Genomic DNA, 25,806 nt, shown 5'->3' on the forward strand with positions numbered 1-25,806 from the left:
TGCTGGGAAAAGGGGGACGGCTGGCCGTCCCCGGGACAGTTAGGGGACGAGGGGACGTCCCCAAACCATATTGGGGACAGGGGGACGTCCCCTTTGAGAGTCACTGCCGTCCCCAAGTTTCCGGGACGTTTCCCACAAATTTTGCAATTTTGGGGACAGCGGGGGGACATCCCCAAGTCCCCGAAACGTCCCCAGTATGGGGAGGAGGGAATTTAACCCGAGGACGTGTCCCCGGGTTACGTGGGTTCAAAGCAATAAAGTTCCACAATTCAAGTAATATTTTAGACCCATAGTGGGATGATAATATCTTTTGATAGAGGTAAATTTTTGAATGGGATTTGCATCTTGGTTTGGAGGAGAGTGTTCCGAAAGACTTACAAAGATTCAGAATAGCCGTGAGACATTTCTTCATTATTGGGAGTTCATGATTGCTATACATTACGGAGAAATTGACTCACAATTATATTTGGAGGATACCATGAGGGTCACTTGAATTAGTGTGCAGATTTTGATATTTTACTATAGTCGGCTTTGGCTAAATCATCTAGAACTCTCATTGTTTACTTTGGGAAAGGTAAGATTGAAAGTTATTTTGTTATTATAATTCTCATATAGTTTCTTGTCAAATTTTATAAGGAATCCTTGTCTTATAGTCTAAAATTCAAAGTCAAGTTGTATAGAGTCAATTTTTAAGATGTTAATGGTTGTCTCGTCAAAAGTGAGTCTATTGAAAAAAGGGTGTCAAAAAAAAAATGAAAAAAATGAAAAAAATTGTAATTGGAGTGCACGATCGGTGGTACCCGACACTACTAAGAAGTTCACATCAAGAGGGGAGGAATATTCTTTCTTCACAAGTGATGAAATGAGCCTCAAAAGACAAAATTGCTAATTAAGTAGCAAATCTATTGGAGGTTGGAGGCACAGGAGGTTGGAGGAATTTTGGCGACCTCTCGTCAGTCACCAACGACAAGGCCGCTTATCAGCTTTGGTGGCACTTTATTTTCTAGTATATGTTTTGTTTTTCAGTGTTCCTCGTTGTATAATAAGTGGAATTTCACATTGTGGGGGAGAATATAACCAATGTTCCATTCCCATTTGTGATATGTATGGTGATTTCTATGTAACTTCCCTGATGTGCAAGCAAAGTGGCGAACAAAAGCACCAGAGTAAGTCAGTTCATGGATCTTGAAAGGGTTTGTGGGAGGATCCAAAAAACCACACGAAGTGAACAAATGAGTGGAGGTTCCTGTTCATGTCAAGGTTTGTGGTAAGCCTGTTTAAAACCATGGGAGAAGAGAGCCTTTCTTTTGGATCAAGGTCATGAGTCACATAGTTGGACATGCCACAAGGATGAGCATACTGCAAAAGAGTGTGAATGTTTTTCTACCATGTAAACATTAAGGGGGGGAATGTTAGGAAAATTTATGTTTACATTATATTTCAGGTGTTAATGTAGAAGGGTAATTACTATTGTAATAGTGATGTTGTTAATAAACAACTCACTAATATATGTTTGGATGGTTAGTTGTATATATTGTTGAAATAACAATATATCACAATAGTTAGTGGTTAATGTGTTATACCCGTGAATGATATTCCGGGATATTTGTTATAACACCTCCCTATTAAATAGGAGGTTGTTTAGCTATGTAAGTGGCTATATATTAGCCATGTATTGAGTGTTGAAGAAGAAGCACGGCATTATCTTGTGTATTTATCTGCACATTTCTATTATTAATTGGATATGTTCTTTTGTGATTTGGAAATGATTGGTGAAACCCAATCATTCTTACCCTAGACATGTGGTTAGTGATTATTGAGGTTTACCTTAGGCTACTTAATGAACAAACAATGGTTTTTATTGCTTGATGTGATGTTAGAAATTTATATGATTCCTAAACATCTCCAACTATCATGTATCCATTTATTAAAAGTCTAAGTTGCCTATTCGGGTACAAGTATGGATATGGGTATGGGTCCAAATTCGCAAGTACGGCAAATTTGTTTTTTCCTTGGGTATGGGTATATATATATATAATGAACACGATTTCAATTTTCTAAGTTATTCAAAGAGATTTGCATTACTTCGAACTTCCACATTTAAGTTTATATTAATAAATTAATGTTAATACTATTAACTAAAAACATATTTATATATTTAATATTCATTATTTAAAATTTAATTTTACAAGAATATGCAAAATTAAAAATAAATTTGAACTTTCCCATTTAAATAAATAAATAAAATATTTGTTAATATTATATTAAAAAAATTTAATTCAAATAAAAAATAATAATTTGAACTTTCACATAATATATTTTAACAATTAAATTTTAAAATTTTAATTGAAAACAAAAAATATATTAAAGAAAAAAATTTAGTATAAAGTTAAATCGATTATAATTTATAATAAATGCTTCTTATCGATTTAATTTTATATCAAACGCACAAAAAGCATTCATATTTTCCGGCCGTTGTGGGAATGAAGGGAAAGAAGCACGTAGACAAGGAAAAAATCGCAGAAATATTTGAAATTGTGAGGGAAAAACAACATGAAAATGCTGCATTTTAATTTTTTTAAGGCTGCCAAATCTACTACAAACCCAGGCCTGCACCCATATTGGCCCCCATACATAGTAACTTAATTAAAAGTTAAAAAGTTTTGTGGGAGTTGATAGGCTTTGGGTTCTAAACTATGCATGATAGTGAAAAGAATGATTGATTCGTCTTTTGAATGCATATGTGCTCTAATCCTTGTGCTCTTTTCTATCTTCTGCATCTTGAAACATAAAATTGGAGTAGAGGTTGATTAGTCTCATGGTGCGTGTGTGTGTTATCTATCTTCTTATTTATAGAAATGCAATGGTACTTCTTACTCTACTCCTTGTGTTGTAATGCTGTTGTGAAATGATATCTACCTCTAGAGTGTGATTATAAAGGTATCCTCTATATCTCTCCCTAATTCTCTTAGTAATATTGAAAGAAATTATGAGATTGATAGATTGATAAGGTGAGATTAATAATTTTATTCTCTCTCTATGTTGGGAAAAGAAACATGTGATAATTGAATCTCTTGTGCCTGGTTAATAAACATATTCTCCCATCCTCCCTAATGATGTGTTTTACCAATGAAAACGGATGAGATCTTATGTGGATGATTGGTAATGATTAATGAATTCAATATATAAACCTAATTGAATCTCTCTTACACTTGTGAGGTGGTAATGAGTAATAAATTTAGTATATAAACCTAACAAAGTCATGATCATTTTAGGATTCTTATGAAAGTGCTATTAAAAAAATTATAACACAATGATTACCAAGGCATTCAATATTAAACAAGGAGTGAAAGTCTCCTAAATAGGATTTACAAAATGCTTTATCCGAATAAGATAAGCGCAACAACTAACAAGTTGAGACTTACAACTAATAAAGCGATATTCCTAATGTCTATCTTAAAGACTAAATTGACCACTATATACTAAATATTACAATAATACTTTAATACTCTCCCTTAATGGTCAACCTATAAACTACACTGTGCTTATTCTGAAATTTAACAAATTCGTTAGGACTAAATGACTTGGTAAGAATATCTGCAGTTTGATCCTCAGAAGGACAATACTGCAACATCACCAATCCATCTTCTACAAGTTGCCTGATGAAATGACAATGAAGCTCTACATGTTTGGTATTCTCATGGAAGATTGGATTCTTGGCAACCTTTAGCACTGCTTGATTGCCATAGAACAAGGGTGAAGGCCCTACTTGAGTCGTTTTAATGTCTGGAAGCAATCCTTCTCAACCATGCCGCCTCCCAAGCTGCTCTAACAGTTCCTCGATACTCTGCTTATGTCGAAGAAAGAGCTATTGCCTACTGCTTTTTTCTGGTCTATGTGATGACACTGATGTCAAGACTGAAAAGTTATCCAAAAGTGGATTCTTCAACCTTAAGTGTTAGGAGAGATTCCATGAGGAATCAATTGCCTCCTAGAATAACCCAGCTTAGCCCCTTACACTTAGTGACTGAGATCAAAACTTCTGAGGCAGAGAATAGAGGAGAATGAGGGATCCAAGCAGCCTTCCAGATTCAGCAATGGTAAATATAAATTTATAGCACTCACCTAATGGAATTTGTCACTTGATTTCAGTCCAACTGTGCAGGAACTGGGAAAACTATTCCTTGAACATTTGAAACAATATATATTCACACTCCTTGGCATCCATTTTACTATACAGAAGAAAGAACATAGACACAAGTGCATCACGGTTAGAATCAAAGAATAAAATACAGCCATAAATGAAAAAGTTGAGGACCAGTTGAATGGAAAGCAAACTCGTCGTTTCATCTTATTGATGATGGTCAAGGTTTGCTAAATGCCAGCTAAGAGATCCTTATCCTATGCTTTCTGGAGGAAATACAATGAACTGTTCAAACATAATTTACTTTTTGGTTAAATGACATCTTCAATGTGTCTATGAGATAAGACAAATTTACACCAAGCGAATTAAATTCACTAAAATCATACTTGCATCTATTTTAGCTTGACATTGACCTAGACACTTATGCTATCATTCCCTTTCAAATGTAAAAGTTTCAACAGTTCGATATTTGAATTGGCTAATATTTATATGATAAACATGAGATATTTGCAGTCATGAAATGCTTCTGGGAGAAAACGGAGTAGATTTTTGTTTGCACAAATGTTTCAGATCACATTCTGTGACCCATCATCAGGATGAATAAGAAAAGAAAGTGTAGATTGCAGAATTGGTTCCATAACAGGGGCCCAACTAATTCGGGATTCAATAAGTTGAAACAAGGATTTAAGAAAATGATTAGGTTATAAAATGTATGTTTCAAATTATAAGGTTAAAAGGTTTTTAGTGCCTTGTCCTGATACTGTATCTGGTTTTTGCACATTTTCTTTCGTCCATAATTTTGAAATATAGTTGACAAGTTTGTGGTGAAGTATAGCGAATTTTAGGTTGTGACAACAAATAAAGTTTAAGCCACAACAATATCAAGTTTGATTCACAAAAAAAATTTCTACCATACTGCAGTTCAGCATTTCATGTGCAGTAACTTAATACAACATTTTAGTGGCGGCAGTAATGGCAGATGAACTTTCAACAAATTTGTATATGAGAATGAATCAGTGTCATTAAGACAAATAAGAACTGGCCCGATAGAAAGTGCAACAGGGCAACAAATATTTTGGTACAATTAATCACTAATGTAACAAAGTTTCAACGTAAAAAAGAGATTGGTAGTGGAGATAAATTTTTGGAGTTATGCATTCATATTTGGAAAATTAAAATGTCATTTCAAGAATATGAAAGTTCTTGCATGCACTCTATAGTTAATTGTCTATTGTATTGCAGAATTTATGATAAAAGAGCTCTGTTGGATTTTGTTGTGTTAATTTTTCTCTAGTTCAAGCCTTATTTATCATGTCTTATTCTTAAATTTGAAAGATTAACACAATTTACTATGAGTTGGCTATTTTCATGTGCTACTTTTCACCAATTGGCTGACCTTCAACAGTTTCCAGAAAACATATTTACCAGTTAAAACAAAAAAATCCAAAAGAACTTACAATTACTTGATGTAAAATCTTTAATAGACTCGCAGAAATTCATAAAAGTGACCTGAGTATATCTCGTGTTTTTTCTTAGAAAATATCCTCTGACTGATCCATAAATGTATCTAGTTCATCACTAAGTTCAGTTGTTCGAGTTCAGTGAATGTTTGTAATGGATGTATATGATTTTGGCCTCATAGATGTGGTTGTCTTTGGGGACCAAAAACTGTACTTTGGTGGCGACAAAAGTTTAATATTTTCACATATTCATGTTCCTCGTGAAAATTATGTAATTTCATAAAAAGATGCCTTGTTTCGAATCTGTATTCACAAAAATGTCTTACAGAAAAATGGAGGACAAATATAACACTGAAGTAGCAGTTTTGTTTCTGTCAAGAGGCAATTACGACATTGCCCCCTGCAGAAAAGCAATGGTTTTGCCCCAACTGACCATAATAGAAGATAAAACAAAAAGATGGATGATTTCACTTCCAATTTCAATTCTGGAGGCTTATAGAGAATATGGGGGGCATGAGATGGGATTGATCATGGGAAGCCATATTGAATGTTGATGACAAAGAAGAGGAGAATTTCCAGCTGACAGGTGAAGAGCAGGCATGGTAGTAGTAAAGAGCAACCCAGTGTTGTGATTTCTGATCATTGTAGCTTTTCTGTTTCAGTAATAATATTCAGGTAGATGCGCAACTGCCACTACCAACTGGTTTTTCTCCTATGTTACCAATTCATCAGTATGTAGGCTCAGATATGAGTCCAATTTGAACCTAGTCCAGATTTCAGGTCAGTTCCACTATGGAGACACCAGAGGTCCCATCACATGAGGATGGATTTGTCCTGGACAAACCTGGGCGAACCTAGGCAAATTTGGATGAACTCATGGAGGATAAACAATTTTTTATTTACTTTTTATTTGTTTTTCCTACTTTTAGTTTCACTTAAAAACACAAAGAGGTGGGCTCGTTTTCTCTACAGCAGAGCAAATACAGGAAGAAAGTCATCACATTTCATGAATAAATATTGGAGATCGCAAACAGTGCGGACTTGTGTTATTCTTCCCAGCATTCACCCTCACACTGCAGACATTATCCTTTTTTACTGCAGGTTTTATTCCATGTTCCCTGGCATGATCATTTATTTTCTGTCCCTGTGGACCTTACTGTTATATATTTAAATTTTATCATATTACATAATCTTTAATATTTATATTATTTAGTTATTTAACCTTTTAAATTTATAATCTTTTGCCTATATATAATGTTTAGCTTACTCATAATCTTTAGAGTTTAGACAATAAATATACAATCGAGACATATTATCCTATATATATATATGGTTAAAATATGTATAAACTTTTTATTTTTGTCTTCCGTACAAACAAATCCAACCCCAAAAAAATTGCCCAATCCACATACCAAACCCGTAAACCAAAACTGGTAAGTTAGGGTTTTGTTCCCATTTCGGGGGTTTTCAAGAATAAAATTCAGTTGTTGCGTTGTCCATTTCCTTTACTTTCCAGATTTTCATCTTCATTTGCATCTACATATCAGTCCTCTAATTCCTCCCAGAATAGCAGTCATTTGATAAAATCAATTAGCACCTTCGAATTAACACTGCCATTTAGTAGATTCAAGTAGAGCATGGTAGAATGAATGCTGTCATATGGGAAGTCCAAGTATCTCAGTCATTATGAATAATATGGTTTGATATTTTCTACTATACATCAGAGCAATTAAAGATCAATAATACATATGTTAGTTATCAGTTACTTTTTAAATAGGAAACCTCCCTACTGTTTCCCTCCAGTGAGTTGCATAGCAAAAATGTAAATTGTAAATATAAGATAGAAATGTAAATCATTGGACCACATTGACTCTGCATTCTTTGTGCTCAATAGGATCCCTTGAAAATCCTTTCATTTATAACTTGTAACTGACTTTTATTGCTCCTGAAATACCATCAATGATCTGTAATATTTGAATCCATACTTCAGAAATGCATTCCATAGGATTTTAAGGATATGTATATTAGTATGCAATAATACTTACCGATAGTAGCATTGAGCATAAGAAAGTTCCAACAGCAATGTCCCGTCCACAATTGACAGGGCACCGCATAAGACATTCTGACATTAACAGAATGGCAGGAGTCATAACAACATGTCGAAAATCAGAGGAAGGAAATATCAGTGACCAAATTCGTAATAATAATAATGTCTTTGAAGATGGCCAGCAGTTGCCCTTATCTGTAAACAAAAATGTAAAATATTGTTAATCTCCATAATTATAATATGAGAAGTTAATCTCCGCTTGACATATAAATTGTCTATTGAGTTTTGAATGATCTTAATTATTAACAAAAATAAAGCAGCCTGCTCATATTTATAAAGAAATTAGTAATTACAGAAACCTGGGTTCCTAAGATCCTCAGTCATCTGGTTCCGAATGCGGATGAGACGTTGTCGTGCACAAATGGCTGCAAAATATGGTATTTCTAAGCTGATCTCCAGCAGAGGCTGAACCAGTAAATTTAACTTATTTAATTTTAGGGGCTTTTCATCTGCAAGAACAGCAAAATACTGCAAGAGGACACCATAGAACACCTGCACATAGAATGAGTTTTTTGGTGACTAGGTTAGCATGTCTGGCTTCTCCAATGCATTACAGATTCCATGGGCAAAGAAAAATAAAATAACACCCACCATTATAACTGCTGGCTTTGACAACAAAAGGAGAAAAATCATTTAGTGTCCACAAATAACCAAAACAGATTAATGAGATCCAACAATGAAACCAACATCAAAAATCAGGAAAAGGATGCCTAAAGCATATGGCTAGGCATCCAGCCTCTAAAATCAGCAAATAAAATTTATGAATGAAAGTAAACTCTGCAACAAATGTAAAACAAAAAGGCTAATAGCATTGAATGCATGCAAAAAGTAGAAATGATAATCTTACTTGCATCTTATGACGATTCTCTGCAGCCAGGCTAATAGCATTGCATACTCGAATACGGCGAATTGCCTCAATTATCTGATCATCTGACCGATTATGCAGCAAAGACCTTAACTCTCTCAAACTATTTGGAGCATTTATAACAAAGGGTAGAGTTTCCATTTTATCAGCAGAATCTATCTGTTGAGCTGTGATATTTACAGCTTTGACCTTGTGTGATTTTTGGCTTTGGGTTTCCATTTCAGTGTTATCCTTTATAGATTTCTTCAATTCATTTAACATCTCTCCTTTTTTCTCACTGTAATCATACTCATCATCACTCTGTTCCCAATCTTGTTCATTTAGGCCTTCGGAGTCACTATCATCTTCGCCACCCTCATCAGTTTCTTCTGAAGCAGAACTCCCATCATCCAATTCATTGTCCTCACTATCCTCTTCATTTCTTTCAAGAACCTCATCCACCCAACCTTTCTCGTCCAATTCTTCATCTGAAAAGAAAGAGTCACCAAGATCATCGCCAGATAGCATTTTCCTCGTTTTTTGTTCTCTTCCTGTAGAGTCATTCTTATATTTCTCATCATTGTCATCATCATCAAAATCCTCATTGTCTAGCATTCTTTTACTGCGCTCTTTCTAGAAAAGCCAGCCATATTAAAAAACAGTCAGCTACCATCCAATTAAATCAAAGAAAGCAAACAGTTTAATATATTTATCAGAATTTTCCAAACTTCTATGATACAATTCCAAATATAAACCCCAATAAGACAAATTTAGCTTTTAAAACAAATTGATAACAGATCATACCTCTAATGCTTCAAGTCGTTCCCTCTCATCCTGCGCAATTTCTTCAGGAGTTTTTGTCCTTTCAGAAGCATGTCCACGAATATCTAAAACCATCTCCCTTACAAGTTTGTCATAGTCATCAGGTTGGTCCTATAAACCACAAGTATAAGAACTCAGCATGTAGCTAGTAAAATGCATTTACTTGCCCAAGTTTAAATCAGACATCAATAATGGAGCACATCAACATAATAGCAGAACAGAGATTGAATAAGTGTCAAGAAACAATAGCTACAAGAAAGTAGCCATAGCAATAATGCATGGGCTACATGATGACTGAGGAACAAATCATATACATTGAACTTGAATTTCACTTAATTTAACCAGCATCACAAGCATTTTGTCACTTTCTCTTAACTTCAGCCAGAATATATACTGTATAAAAATAAATCTACAATAACTATAATAAAAACGTAAAAGAAATCAAACGTTATATTTCCAGATGTAGTCATCGACTATTTATTATACAAGAACAGTATCATATGCCATTCAAGAAATGTTTTCTATCAAAACTAAATGATATGCCCACTCCATTATTTGAACTTCAAAATTTGTTATGAAATTCAAAATAGTCATGAATGTAGAGGTTCTAACTATGACCTACAAGATGTGAAACAGCATGAGTTCAATAGGTAAAACATCACAGCTTTCATAAAATGAAGACCCATGTTCAAATCCCTAGGAGGAAATTTAAAAGTTAAACAACACTAAAATGAAAAAATGTTGAATGTTAAACTGTGTAAACTACCACATCCAATTCTCTGTTTGACATATCCCAACATACAAGGCCAGGTGCAAGTCCTAGGTGTATTTGATGTTAGAGACACTACTCAATTTTGACATCTAAGTCGAAGGACATCCCACAAGAGGATATTAACTAATCAACAAAAACTATTATCTACAAGATTATATTTATAATATGTCTGTTCACATGAATCCAGCAAACAAGAAGTACAAATTGTAAAAACATTTGTGACCAACATCTCACCTTTGAAAATTCTGTTTTCTCTACAAGAGAAAATTTTCTTTCATCTTTGAACCCCTTAGAACTACCCTTGTTCAGTAATTCTTTTAGCCTGTCCTTATGAGGCCGCATTAGAGAAAGTAATCCCTCAGATTGAGTCAAAGCAGTAAAATCTTTATCCAACTTCTCCTTGAGATCTTCATCTTCTTCCTTTTCTTTAGCTTTTTGAGCCTGGCAAATTTATGAATAATTATTGATCATGAGAAACAATCATCATGCTGTAGGATTAGTTCAGAAGGAATTGCATGAGAACATCATAACAGAAACAATAATAGTAGCTCAGAAAAACTGAAGATGATATGTCAAAGGCCTTAAACTTTATATATGCTAATAATGATGATCATAAGTCATAACATTCATATAAAAACCATTAATACACACCCACCATTTTTTATATTCCTAGGCACAATAAAAAATACTTATTTCTAAATCAAAAAGACAAAAAGTTCACTTCTAAACTCAAACTAGAGCAGACATGGATGCTACAAAATTCCATACTGAGACATAGCAAATCATGATAGTTTTCTAAATCTTATGTTAACTTTCATTCTTCAGAAATTGCATGTAATTAAAATCTGAATAAAGAGTAAAAAAAAATACTAGGTAAAAGAATCTTGAATTATGAATTATGAGTCATCGGCTTACCTTATAGAATTTACTTTTAGCAATAATCTCCTCCATGATTTCCTTTTTAGATTTGTGTTTCTGCAAATAAATGCATAGAAAATGATATCAGAATCAAGTATGATGACATAGCATAATATTAAAATATAAAATGAAAATTTATTGAGTATAAACAGATTAGAAAATATACTGTGAGAAAAATAAATTTAGATCCATCGGTAATTCAGAGAAAAATAAATTCTGGAACAACTCTTTTGAACTCAGAAAGCCACTCACTTTCCATGTCCATGACCATTTCAGGAACTGTACTTGGATCACTCCCAATACAAACACCACAGCAGTTTAAGAGCATCGAATATCACTGTAATTAATACATTTCTCAAAATTTTCTAATCACTCGAGTCCACCCCTATTGTCTTGCTTTGTTTTCTTTACCTCACAGTGTTTAACTACTTTCAATAGCATAGTGTCTAGTTCTTCTCTGTTTTAAGTGATTATACTTTTCAAGTGTTATAAACCTACTTTGATCATTTTTGGAAATAACAAAAACCTTCCTACAAGAAGACATTTTTTGCTTGGTAGAAAAGTTCTTTTCTAATATATACGAGGGCCTATGCCTCTGCCTCGGGACATCCAGCAAATATTTGACCTTATAATCTGAATCATAAAGGAAAAAATCATTATCCAAAATAAATCAGTGAACCAAAAAATTATTTTTTCAAAAAAACGCAATTTAGTGGGGGAAAATTTAGGTTAGGATTATGCTTTTTGAGAAAGAAAAGAAAAAATCACACACCGGGCATAAAATTGTGATTGTTTCACAGTTTAATTGGATAAAAATCATGATTTATCAGAGGGAAATTGCCAAAAAAATCATTTAATCGAATTTCATGAAAAACTTGTAATTTGGGAAATGGTCCAGTTCCCAAGAAATCGTGATTTTTCCCAATTTTTCTACCATGTTCTATTATTAAAGACTGGAGCCAAGCAACAACTTAAGTATAAATATGCTGCCTAATGACACTGGCATCACTAAATTGAAAGGAAATGTATCATAAGGTAGTAAGTGCAGTCAGTACAAATACACAATCACATAAATTATAACTTTTTGAATAATAGGTTTATAATTGAATAAGCTATAAAGTAATTGCACAACACATACAATGAGGAATTATAAATTGTAGGAAAAAGATTGTATATGGAAAGAATGACTAAGATTCCAACTCTACTACAAGCAAAAGATTATCTCTATCAATTGGTGTTGATGTATATGGTCACTTTTAACATATCCTGCACTCTCGCTTCTAAATGAAATTAACCTATTCATCAAGAGACTCGAGGAACTTTAATAAAGGATTTTATTAATACTTGATGTGCTTTGTCAAAATATGTCCATCCCTTAAAACTACCTATCTTTTCTCACTGTCATGGCTAATGGAAGGTTCGGTTGTCATGTCCCTTTCTGGGTGGTCAGCCAGAAAGATCCAAAAAGGTGATTTTTATTAAAATAAAAATGCTGAACAATTAATATGTAAATATTCAAATTAAAAATAAAATAAGTAACAATAATAGCAATAGTTATATCATTAATAATTATTAATTTGAAAATCAAAATAATAATAAGTCATAGCCAACCTAGACTTTGTTGTGGGTGCCAACTTTGATTACAAATAGATGTTAGGAGAAATCACTTGGATGAGGAAGATAGCGCAGGGGGGGGGGAGGTCAAGGAATCTGGGTCAACACCTACAACACGTGGCCCAAGCACAGGTAAAGAAAACATTAATGCTTTCTTTGCACCTCGTGCTACACCAAGATCACAGACCACTTTGGAGAATACAGGATGGAAGAAAAATGTCCATGAACAAACAAAGAAGGCTATTGCAAATGTTTGGTATTCCTCTAGCTTGACATTCCATGCTACCAGATCTCCATATTGGCAAGGCATGGTGGATGCTGTTGCAGCTGTAGGTCCTAGGTTTCAAACCCCATCTTACAAGATATTGAGGGTTGGTATGCTCAATGAAGTAGTACCAGATGTTAGCGATGTTGTTAAAGAGCATCAATTAGAGTGGGCTGATAGTGGTTGCACCATTATGTTAGATGCATGGATAGATAGAAGGAACCAAATCCTCATCAATTTCCTTGTCTCTTATGATATTGGCACCATATTTTTTAAATCTGTAGATGCATCAAATACAATCAAATCTGCAGCTACATTGTTCGAGATGTATGAATTGGTAGTCATGGATGTAAGGCCGAAAAAATGTGGTTCAATTTTTTACAGACAATGCTGCTGCTTGTGTTGTTGCTAGGAGACTCCTGACAAATACCCCTCTACGTTTTTTACCCCATGTGTAGCACATTACCTTGGCCTACCCCTAGAGGGCAAAGGAAAAATTGAATGGGTTAAGGAGGCATTGTAGAAGGCTCGCACAATTACCAAATTTATCTATAACCACATGAGGGTTTTGTGTATGATGCGTTCTTTCACAGAGGGCAAAGAGTTAGTTTGACCATGGGTGACAAAATTTGCAACACACTTCCTTGCACTACAATCCCTTTGTCAACAAAAAATGAAATTGAAACAAATGTTTATTTCAAACAAGTGGATGGAGTCTAACTTTACAATCAATTAGATGTCACAAAAATGGCAAAGTACATGTATTCTACTAGTTTTTGGGATGCAGCTTAACAATTTGTAGAATTTTCCGAGCCTCTAGTAAAAGTCTTGAAACTAGTGGATGGTGATAAATCCCCCATAAGATATTTGTCTAAGACCATGGATAAAGCCAAGGAGGTCATGAGGGGTAGGATGGAAAATAACAAAGATAGGTATATACCACTATGAGACATAATTGATAGGAGATGGGATCGACAAATGCAATATTCTCTCCATGTTGTAGGATACTTTCTCAATCCATCATTGTTCTACAACTCTTATTCAAACATATTGATGCTGAGATCCCACCAAGATTGTTCAAGCGCATGGAGAAAATATTTCCAACCCCGGAACAATTGCATGAAGCTATGTTAGGGTTGCAAATGTACAAGCGGGCAAGGGGTTTCCTCTTTAAGGTAGAAAGACCTTCCAACCAGGTAGACTATATAAACTTTTGAGAATCTTTATTTTGTCAACATGATCATCAAATGTGTTAAGATTTAAGATATTCCTGTATGATATCATCTCCATATAATGTGTTTTTTAGCTCAATGGTGAGATTTTTTTGGTCACGAATGCAAAAATTTTAGGTGGATGGCAATATGCATTTTGACCCAACCATGCAGCTTATCCGCTTGTGAACATAATTGGAGGGTTTTTTAACACATACATTCCAACAAAAGCAACCGCCTAACGCAACAATGGATGAATGACTTGGTGTTTGTTCACCACAACCTCTACTTGAAGCTAAAGAAAGCTCAAGGTAAGACTTTTAATATGCTTTTTTTACTTTTAAAATACTTGCAGTCAATTGAACTTGTATTCATTGCGTTTTTCACTTGCAAGGCAAAGATTAGTTTCTACATGGACAAAAACAGGAGCTATTGAGGAAGAAAAGCCAATTGACATTGATGAGATTTTTCCGAACTTTGAGTGGATTACTGATGATGATGATTTTCTTGAGCAAAATGATATCATGGCGGAGGCCAGCTTGGATCCTTGTGAAATTGAACAAACTAGGATACTGTGATGTCCCCATCTAAACAATCAAAACATGATAATGCCCGCTCTAAAATAGAATTTAATAATAAATAATAATACAATTAAAATATAAAAATATATATATAACCAAAGAAACGAATAGAATGAATTAAATAAAATCTTAATAATAATAATAAACAAGATTTAATATACAGTTTATATTTATTAAATATTAATATTAATTTTATATTTATCAAATAATAATATAAATTTTACAATATTACATTATTGACAAAATAACAAAGTAATTAGAAAATAAATATAATAATAAATAAATTCAAAAAAACAACTATTCAATAAAAAATAATATATAATAGAATAGTAATCATCCTAAACAATAGATAAATTTAATTATTAAATTAAATATTAGTAAACTGCTGGTGTCAAAGACTCACAATAGACAGCAATATATAGAAATATAAGTAGTATTAGGAGTAACGTATTGTATGATTAATATCAGCTACCATATAGAATTAATGATTTATATCAGTATCACACAAATAAAGCAGCATGGAAGAATATTAAGTAATGACTGACAATAGTCATCCATTAATCAATATCTTATGTGGAAGTAAAATATCAAATAAACAACGATTATATTAGAGTTGGAATCATTTCATTAGAGATATTAAGGCAACACCCTCATCCACCGTCCAAAGTGGAAATTAATCCTTAAAGATGCGATAGGTAATTATAAGAAGAAGCGTTTACAATAGTGGTACAGCAATCACCATGATTCATAATCATAAGAGGAAGGACTAATAATTAATTAGTTATCCAACTACAATATGAAATGGTGCATTTAGGAAGTGATTACGGATAGGCAAGAGTTATGTCTTTGCAACGTAACCAATCACTTCAATTGCAAGTTATAAGAAGGCATTCAAAGTCAGTCAATTAGACATTGAATACCTATTATCTCTTCTCCTCTCACCCTTGGGGATGCAATCCGTTTAGAGCCAACAGCCTAACGGCCTTTCTGGTGCAAGTACAAACCACATATATCAGAAGCGGAAGAGATATCAGAGCAGAGCCTGTCATCTTTAAGTCCAGAATTTTATATAGTTATAATTAAACAATTGCCTACAGCCGTAACACTCACTACTCCATTAAGTCATAATTGTAGTAATTAGTATCGAGTCATTATCCTCAGAAATACCGACTAAGTCGAATATCATAGTGGTGCTCCCGTATATCTCTGAGACTGATATCTTTCTAAACTAGTAGATTGGTACCTAATATAGTACAGTACTGTTATATTAGTCTGTTTAAGAGGACATAGTAGATCTAAAGCAACAGTTAGTCTATATCTGAACCCTGTTTTGACCATATAACATTTATAAAATTGTCAGCACTAAGCACCACAAAAATAGAAAGAAGTGACGAGTAATTGACATTTCGACAACTGTCACCATCTAGTTATTATTTATGTTGTTGTGGTGTGTTTTGTGCAATGTAATCAACAATATGAATATAAACAACGAAAATCTAATTTCTACAATTCATGGGTTGAACTCTATTTAATTGCTCTCAATATCTCTATGCTGTAGAAATGCCCTTAACTTTAAAAAAAGAAAGTAGTCTTAGCCTGTTTTTCTTCAATTTTTTACATTTTATATAAATCCAATTTTTTCGAAAAATCTATACTTTTGGTTTGCCAATTTTTTTCTCCAAAAGATTTTTGCTGCTGTGGGTGTGCCTGTCTTGCTTTCTTTGTCTTATTCACGATTGCTAGTAATATAATTTGTACTATATTATAAGCATGGTTTTACAATTCAATGTCATGCCCCGACTAAAAACATCACTAAGAAATCGCAGCAGAAAAGAAAGGTTTGAAATCACAGCAAAAAGAGGTCTTTAAATATTACCTTATCTATGGGCAAAGGCAAGAAAGAAAGCCAGAACAGATCGCAGCATTAATAACTAAACCTAGGGCAAAAATAAGTTATCAATTACAGCCGACCTGTACCTTTTTGGAGCCCAATATTAAAGTTTAAACTGCCTTTAAATTAATAAATTTATGAGGACCAACCCATGGTTTAGAATGTTGGCCGACCCTTGGTATTTAGTGCCCCACCTTGGGGATTTAAATCTCAAATTAAATAAATCTTTATTCATTTAACGGGTCCGACCCCTTATGGAGTGCCCAAGCCTGCAATTAAAGGATGCATTGAAAAGGTATAAAATTATGAAGAGTCATCTCATTTGTCAAGCATTATATCCCTCCAAAAGGTCGCCTACCTTGTTAAAGATATAAGAAGAGTTTGTGAAGAGTGATGAAGGGAGGAATGAGGAATCATCTACCCATACAAGAGCGGATCCAGAGCAGAATTAGAGCAGAAATATATGTTAAGGAATTACAATCAGATTAGAACAGGATAAAGCAAGAAGATCTTATCTGAATTTGAAAGACAGCAAGTAATTGATTATTAGGCAGTAATAATCTGAAGCTATATAACAGTAAGATATAGCAGAAAAATATTATATTCCTTAAGTAATTGGTATGCTATATGTTGAATCCTATGTTTGTGAATTTAAGGACGGATTTATTTATTTAAGTAATTATGCATTTGATTTTGTAAGGCAATCATATTAAGAAATTGCAAGGGAATATAATAGGGAGGTGCAGGAGTACAGGCCCCCTCAATTAAGTACTCCATCCATTGAGTTGGTACTTGTGGGCCAAGGGGTTGAATTGTCTTGGATGGATGTTCAGTGCCCTTGGGCTTAGTTGAGGAGGCTAGTTGTCCAAGTGCCCTATGGTATGTTCCCCTCAAGTTTCTTATAGGGTTGATCCTTGGGAATAAGTTATAATGTGCCGATTTACGATAAGAGTTTCCTTAATATTTTACTTCATGTTAATTAATTATTTTTCCTGAATTCAATTGCTATAGTGTAATTTAGTGAAAGAATACTCTTGTAAATAAATTGTATTATTGGTATTGTTATTTTTGGGCAAAATTCAGGTATACCCCAAAAAGGGACATTAAATTCGAGTTATAATATGTGAATATTCGAGTTATAATTCGTACTATATTATAAGCATGTTTTTTAAAGATATTCTTCAAATACGCACATATTACAATATTCACATATTAAAACCATGCTTGTAGCTATTGTAAATATACACATTTAAATATCAATATAATTCGTACTATATTATACCCTCCAAATGTAATATTACTAGAAAATATATGTAATTATAAGGATACTATATTGCTAGCAATCGTGAATATCATGAGAATTATCTTGAGCTTGTCTTCGCTTTCTTTGTCCTATTACTAGTACTATATTTAAATTAAATATATTGAGAGCAATCGTGAAACTAAATATCATGAGAAACTGTGAATATTTAAAAGAGAAGCGTGGTTTTATTGCGTTTGGCCAGACATATCTGCCATGTCATACACGTTTGGGCATTGAACCCTAATCGCAACCAGAAAATGCAAAAGATAATGCTAAAAATCTTTGTTTTTGGCGACTTAGGTTTTATAGGAAAACAATTAGAATAATATCAGATTATTTACCTTATAATGGTCTTTAAGTCATTTAATGTATCTAGTCAGTTGAATAGTTTAGGCTATTTCTATTTTCAGTCTCAATTAACGATTGTTTCATTTTAGAAACATTGTCTTTGTATTTCTTATTTAAAGAGCCTCCGTCTCCTTTGTAATTTTTTTTTCCAGAAATTTTTTATCGATTTTTTAATGAAAAAATTGTGGCTACAAATTTCCAAGGGTTTGCTGAAAATCACGGATCTTTGCAAGCAAATATTTTTCTGTATTTTGAAGCTAAAATTTGCGGGTTTCGTTTTTTCATTGTATTACTTAACCCTTTTCAGTCTATGTTCATCAGTCTGCGATCGTCTGCCAGCGAGTTCGAGGGGGTTTTCTGCACACAACAGATTTTAGCAGTGGGACATTTTTTGCTGACCCGCGTCAGATTTCTTTGTCATTTCTTCCCGCGCAACAGAAGTGCTCTTTTGTGGCCGCATTTTTTGTGTCAAGTCTTCTTTCCTGTGCGACGGCATTTTTCTAGCTCTTTTCTGAGCATGTGAAGGGTTTTCCACGACACGAGGGTTTGCAGATTGTTTTGCCCTGCAACGGGTTTGTATTTGCCCACAAAAGCATTTTTGTAAGTCTTTTTTTCCGGAATGAAAGTCAGGGTTTTGCTGATCTGGGTAATTCTGTTTTTCTACTGTGTTTTTGTATAAATATCTGGGGTTTCTAAATTTGTGCTAGGTGTACCATTTTTTTGATAAAAACTGAAGAATATAATTTATTTTTTATAGGGTCTTACCATTTTTCCTCTTCATTTGTATTTTGCACAAGTTAGCCTTGGGACTCATGCCAAACTAGTTTGACTGGTTTTGACCTGAAAAATCAGATTTTTCCAAGTTTATGCCAGCTGTTGCTAAAGGTTTTTGCATGGTTTTTGACAGAAAAATCCGACTCTTTTGAAGCTCACGTTTGCCTTGTTTTTTTTTTGTGCATAAGAAAACAGGAGGGATGGCGTCATTGACCAACATCATGTTGGAGGGCAATCAGTGGTTCAACAGTAGAAACTACAATACCTGGAAGCAGAGGATGCTGTCAATTTTTGAGTACCAGTGCCTTCATCATCTTGTTTTGGGTACATATACTCGTCCCACAATGTCGGGCAAAGACCATGACAAATATGATGAACATAACCAAGAAGCAGTTATGTTGCTAAAACTATCAATCACCAACGACATGCTTCTAGAGGTGCCATCTGGCAAGACTGCTGCAAAGATTTGGGCACACCTAAAAAAGTCTCCATGAAATGTCGGATAAAAGTTGAGCTTTCTTTTTGAAGAATATGTTATTTTCCCTTATGATGGATGAGAAGATGTCTCTGCAGGAGCATCTTATGAAGATCAAGGATATACACAATCAACTAGTGGCCATTGGTCGCAAGATGGAAGACGACATGATAGTGATTATGCTGAAGAATCTACCACACTCCTACGAACACTTTATTGAGATGCTCAACATTACCTCCACTAATGTTGACTTGAAGTTTGATGAGTTGCACAATAAGCTATTGCAGCAAGCTAGGTGGAGACAGCAGTTTGGTAGCAACAGTGACATGGTCGGTGCTAAACAAGCGTTTACTGCCAAGGATAAAGGCAAAGGTGAGTCCACTCAGCAGAAAGGACAGCGCACATCTAAAGACTGTTCCAAAAAGACTTTCACCTGTCACTATTGTGGGAAGATTGGTCATATCTAGAGGTTCTGCAGAAAGCGGTTGGCTGATCAGAAGTCCAATCAAGGAGAGTCTAAACAGCAAGCTCATGTCACAAATCATTATGAGGAGAAGGAGTCAGCCTTCTATTCGTTCATGGCCAAATGACTTGAAAGATTTTGTCTTGTGTAGGGTGGTTAGTTAATAAAATGATCGTTATGGGAGGGTATTAGAATAATATTATATTATTTACCTAATAATGGTCATTTAAGTCATTTAATGTATCTAGTTAATTAGATAGTTTAGGCTATTTCTATTTTCTCTCTCAATTAATGATTGTTTCATTTTAGAAACATCATCTTTGTATTTCTTATTTAAAGAGCCTCCATCTCCTTTGTAATTAACACATTCAATCAATAGATTATCATTTCAAAAATGTGGACAAGTTTTTGGCTATTTTTGGCAAAATATTGTTATTTTTTACGAGTTTAATAGGTTAAATCACAGCAAGTTAATGCAAAAAGTGGCAGTAAGTTTTACTTCAAGTTACTCGTTGCCGAATTAGGCACGCAAGTACTCATAGGGTTTTACAAGTATGGTTGGTACAATACTTGTGGTTATAATTCTTAGTCTTGCAAAATATTTATACTATATATTGGCAACAATTATTGCACATGTAAATCAACAAATGACCAAATGTTTGTCATGATGGACCATTAAATGAAAACATGAGAACTAATGAATCTCATATATACATTCATTAACAAGTGCAATACATACCTTTTGGCTTTATATAAAAATATCATAATTATCCAATAAATGTGTCATTTATAAAATAAGGTGCTCATCTAAACAAGTATTGTTGTTATGTGAACAAATTTTGTTCTTATGTGTACAACTGTTGAGGTGGCAATGTACATGCATTGGAGTACTTCATATCATATGTTTGTGCTATGACAAATGTAAAAGGAGAGTACAATAAATACCTTGTATTTTATATTTTATCAAGAAATGTGATAGACAAATGTAAAAGGAGAGTACAATAAATACCTTGTATTTTATATTTTATCAAGAAATGTGATAGACTGTCAAAAAAAATAATGATCATTTAAAGTCAAATATAAGTTGTGTTTTCAATAAGAATGTGTTGTTTTTATAACAATAAATAGTATTTTGCATTCAACTATTCGTTCATTTGTGTTGTATGTCAAAGTTAGGGAAAACCAGATTTATGGTTACCAAAAGGTATTAAGATCATTTAGGTTGCATATAAGTTATATTTTAAATAAAAAAACAATATTTTATTTTTTATCATTAGGGAGGGATTCTTTAAACTGGCCCAACACTAGTGGAGGTCACAAAGGGGATCTCCCCTTCAACATATCAACTAAGAAGCCACAATGGAAGTCCAAGAGTCACCACTTGGAATTCCAACTTAACATGTCACTTTGGGGATTTGAACATGGATCTCCATCTTGAGAACCTTATGACCTTACCATTTAAGCACAACCCCATTGACAATAAAAATAGGATATTAATTATATTCTTTTGTTCAACTACTAAGTATTCCCTGATATTTTGGTCAAATCCTTAAAAATTCATTTTAAAAACACTTTCCACTGCATGTGCTGATGTGGTGCATCGCATGAAGAGTCACACCTCCAAAATTTAGTTGTAAATAGATAAGAGTCCATATCACATTTCTTAAAAAAAACAAAGTTCCTACGAAATTCCATGTAACCCCTACATGGTTGCAAAGTGTGTCTACACAACCACTGGCCCCTCTCCCCTAAATAAAATCTTTTTTTTTAATCGGTAATGACTTTTTTGGACTGGAGTTTCTAACCAGTGAGGGTCACAATTGGAAGACCCCCTTGTTGGTGTTGGAAATAAGCCACACCCGGACCGACGATGGACTGGTCCAAGAGGGGCCAGTAGCTCGGTGGTAGAGCACTCCAGCAACATATGGAAGGTCCTACGTTCGAGTCCTAGCTGGTCCATGTCTCAACATGGTATCAGAGCTAGGTCCAGGCTAGGAGCCCCAAGCACACGAGAGGTGTGGTTTAAGGGGGGGTGTTGGTGTTGGGAATAAGCCACACCCAGACCGACGATGGACTGGTCCAAGAGGGGCCAGTAGCTCAGTGGTAGAGCACTCCAGCAGCATATGGAAGGTCCTAGGTTCGAGTCCTAGCTGGTCCATGTCTCAACACCCCTCCCCATGGTTACATTATCATTTTTGAGGTATTAACATCTCCGAGCTTATACTTTTGCGCAACCACCTACTCACCTTCCTCATCTCTCCATATTCCTCCCTCTCCTTATCTTTCCATATTTCTCCTTCTACCTCCCTCTCCTTATCTCTCCATGAGATCCTCCTTATGTCTCCATTCGTATTACGCCAGCACCAACCATCCTATTCCATATGCATCCGTAGCATGCCTGCATGGACAGTGAACAGTTAGGCATTAACACCTCTACATCATGTTTGTAGCCAATCGCCAGAGTAGAGTCCACTAGACAAACCGGGCAGAGTGAGCATGCAGTCTCCATTGTTCCTTTCAAGTGTGCGGTGGCAGGCCCAAGGCATGGGCAAAGGGACTCGAACCTACAAACTCCCTATCAACAGGGATCGCAACTTTCGTTGCGTTGCGGAGCTTTCCCCCCTAAATAAAATCTTTAAAAAAAACACAAAATGCAGAAAAAGACCTAGTCTATTTTATTAAATAAAATCGAGAGCAAGTTGGTAGAGGACAACCACGTAGCACCAGCAGAAGCAAGATCAAAGATACACTTTAAGTCTCACTTCTGATTTTCCTATGAAACATTTCAAATTCATTTTTTACTGAATTTTTCAGACGGAATTTTACTTGTATTTTAATGATGTAAAAGATAGTGAAATATTGCTTGCATTTTACAGTGTTTTTCTTTTGTTTCTGCCATCATGTGCTTTTCCATGGGATATAGAATCATTGAATTTTGTTTCATATAAGAATTATTTAAAGAATAAAATATTGTGCGGATACATTGTTTCATATGTTAAAGAGGTACCAAAAAGACACTATAAATTAGTATATTCTTAGAGATATATGAATAGAGTTTTTTCAATTTTGTTTTGTTTTTTAAAATGTAAAAAAAAATCATATCGTTTACCCTTGTTTAAAATAAAATCATTCTGTATTATTTTTTATTTAAAGGATCAGTTTATGTGAATTTATTTTTATTATTTTTAAGTGTACTGTGATTTATTATTTTTTTACAATAATAATTTATTATTCATAACTAAATTATTTAATATTTAAATTATGTATCTCTGTTGCTTCTAAAACAATGAAAATCTCCTCTAGTAGCTTATAAAATTGTGTTATATGTATGTGTACACATTTTAAATTAATGGATGCCATATCCAACAATATCCATATTAGAGGGCCTCAAAAAATGGTCGCATGTTGTGACCTTTTTCACACATCACCCCATCACAGATAGGGACCCCCTGTTTTTGCTTTTTAGGGTTTTGCTTTGGCGTCACAACTACTAATCACCAATCTTTTGCAAATGAGGAGTTAGAGTTTTTGAAAAGTCATCCCGAGCCAAGTAGAGAAATCATGCTCTAAATAGTGTTTGAACGTTATCAAAGTGCTTAGAAGGTCTGAAGGATGAGAATCGCAATTGCTTTGATTCATTTCTGACAACTTTCTATTTTTACGAATGTCTGCTTTTTTGCTTTTTTCTAAAAATAGAAGTTTTGTTTTCGACACTTTGGGCACAATCCAGGAAGCAGCTTTTTTGGCTTGCTTTTTGCTTTTTTATGCTTTTTGCTTTTTCTGCATTTTTTAAAGTAGAACCTGGGTTTTGTTCCACATGTCGTTTGATCACTGCCCATGTTGTCAGAATTTGAAAATCTTGCCTCTAAGTATAAAAAGGACTTTGTTTTTCTCGCTTTTTTCTAGAATTAGGGTTTTGATCTTCAAGCCATATCATTACTGCCCATGTCTTTAGATTCGAAAAATTTTGCCTCCCAAGTGCAAAAAGCAAGGGTTTTGCTTTTTCTGTTTTTTTTCCAGAATTAGGGTGTTGATCCTCGAGCCATATTATTGCTACCCATGTCCTCAAATTTGAAAAATCATGTCTTTTAGTGCAAAAAGCAAGGTAAAAACCTAATTAGGGTTTTTGTTCCAGAGGAACGTGGCAGGTCAAAATGGACATCGCAAGTCAGAGATGGATATGACAATTTGAATGATGTTTTGGAGAAAAGGTGGCATGAAGATGAAAGTTTGCCCAAGGCATAAGGAGACTTGTCCAGACATCTTCAAACTCCGCCCAAGCCAAGGATGGCTAATGGAAGACAAAGTTTGCCAAGGTTAAATTGAAGATGGCAAAGCAAAGTGGAAGCATGTCTAAGCTTCTTCCAAACTCACCTTGTCCAAGGAAGAGTGAAGTTCGCCTTGGCAAAGCATCATCCAAGTCTGCCCTATCCAAGGAGCCTCCAAGTTTGCTCTTGGCAGAGACTCTCCAAAGTCCGCCTCCTACACAAGAAAAGTTGTCCAAGCACTAGCAAACTCCTACCTTCAATCAAGTAACCCATGGCAAAGGTTCATCAAACTCCTACCTTTGGTTAAGGAAAAAATTCATAAAATTGGCTAAGTGTTGATACCTTGGGGAAAAAAATTTCAAAATTTGGTTAAGTGTCAAGGAAAATTCCCTAAGCAAGAAGAAAATCCGCCCAAGGAAGATGAACATGACAATTTGAATAAGTATGGTGGAGAAGAATGGCAGGACATCCATGAAGTTTGCCCAAGACAAGTGGTTGGTAAACATGGCAAGAAGAAGCTCAAGTCCGCCCCTCCTAAAACAAGACCAAGTTGGCAAAGACTTTTCAAAGTCCGCTTAATGCACAAGTGCAGTTGTCCGACACATGTTAAACTCCTACCATCAAACTCATGGCAAGAGTTAGTCAAACTCCTACTCAAGGTTAAGCTACAAAGTTGAAAGGAGAGAAATAAAACTAAGGCATGGAAAGAAAGAAAATCAATTGGCAAGTCAACTTCTAAATCCGCCTAGCATATGTCAAGCTTGGCAAAGCCTTTGCCAAGTCCGCCCTACCAAGTGTGTGGCACAAGCAACATGCAGTCCGCCTAGATGGATGTCCAAACATTATTTCAAGGGGAAAAGATGTCCAAGGCAATGCAAAGTGCGCCACAAGGAGAGGAATAAAGTCAAGCAAACAAATCTGTCCAAGCTTCTTCCATGTCCGCCCTATGCATAATGTTCGACAACCTTCCAAGTCCGCCCGTGCTAAGTTGGAAAGGAATTATCAAGGTCCACCCTCTAGAAGGAAGATTAAAGGATACATAAATTGGCAAGAGAAGTCCAAAGTCCGCAATGTCCAAGCTTCTTCCAACTCCGCCTTGGCACAAGATAATCCAAGTCCGCCTAAGCATGATACAAGATGAACCAAAGTCCGCCAAGACAAGTAGAGGAATAAAAACATAAAGTTTTGCATGTCAAGACACCAACAAAGTCCACCATGCCTAAAGGGATATCAAGTTCGCCTTGGCTAGACACACATCAAGTATGCCCTTGGACTGTCTCAACCTTCATGAACTCTGCCATGTCCAAGAAGACTCAAACTCCACCCAGCCAAGATAGAAGATGGCAGATAAAGCATAAAGTTTGCCAAGGTTAAGATGTCAAAGGTGATGCAAAGTGGAAGCATGTCCAATCTTCCTTGAATTTTGCTACTCCAAACTCCACCCTGTCCAAGCATGTGCCAAGTCCGCCTTGGCAAGGAAACCATCAAGTCACAAACCATAAAAAAGATTGTCCTAGCACACTTCAAGTCCGCCTATGGCATGGAA

The 25,806-nt window shown here is 34.7% G+C and overlaps 1 protein-coding gene across 1 annotated transcript in view; it reads right to left on the reverse strand.

Moving 5' to 3' along the window:
- Positions 1–25,806, reverse strand: part of LOC131068949 (uncharacterized) — a 69,612-nt gene that overhangs the window by 7,876 nt on the left and 35,930 nt on the right. Inside the window, exons 5-10 of the mRNA XM_058004236.1 lie at positions 11,065–11,124; positions 10,384–10,590; positions 9,360–9,488; positions 8,559–9,188; positions 8,011–8,203; positions 7,650–7,846 (exon numbers count right to left, since the gene is read on the reverse strand). Of these exons, the coding sequence (XP_057860219.1) occupies positions 7,650–7,846; positions 8,011–8,203; positions 8,559–9,188; positions 9,360–9,488; positions 10,384–10,590; positions 11,065–11,124 (1,416 nt within the window). The remainder of the gene's footprint in view (positions 1–7,649; positions 7,847–8,010; positions 8,204–8,558; positions 9,189–9,359; positions 9,489–10,383; positions 10,591–11,064; positions 11,125–25,806) is intronic.

This window comes from Cryptomeria japonica, chromosome 7 (assembly GCF_030272615.1).
Source record: "Cryptomeria japonica chromosome 7, Sugi_1.0, whole genome shotgun sequence".
Taxonomy (NCBI): domain Eukaryota; kingdom Viridiplantae; phylum Streptophyta; class Pinopsida; order Cupressales; family Cupressaceae; genus Cryptomeria; species Cryptomeria japonica.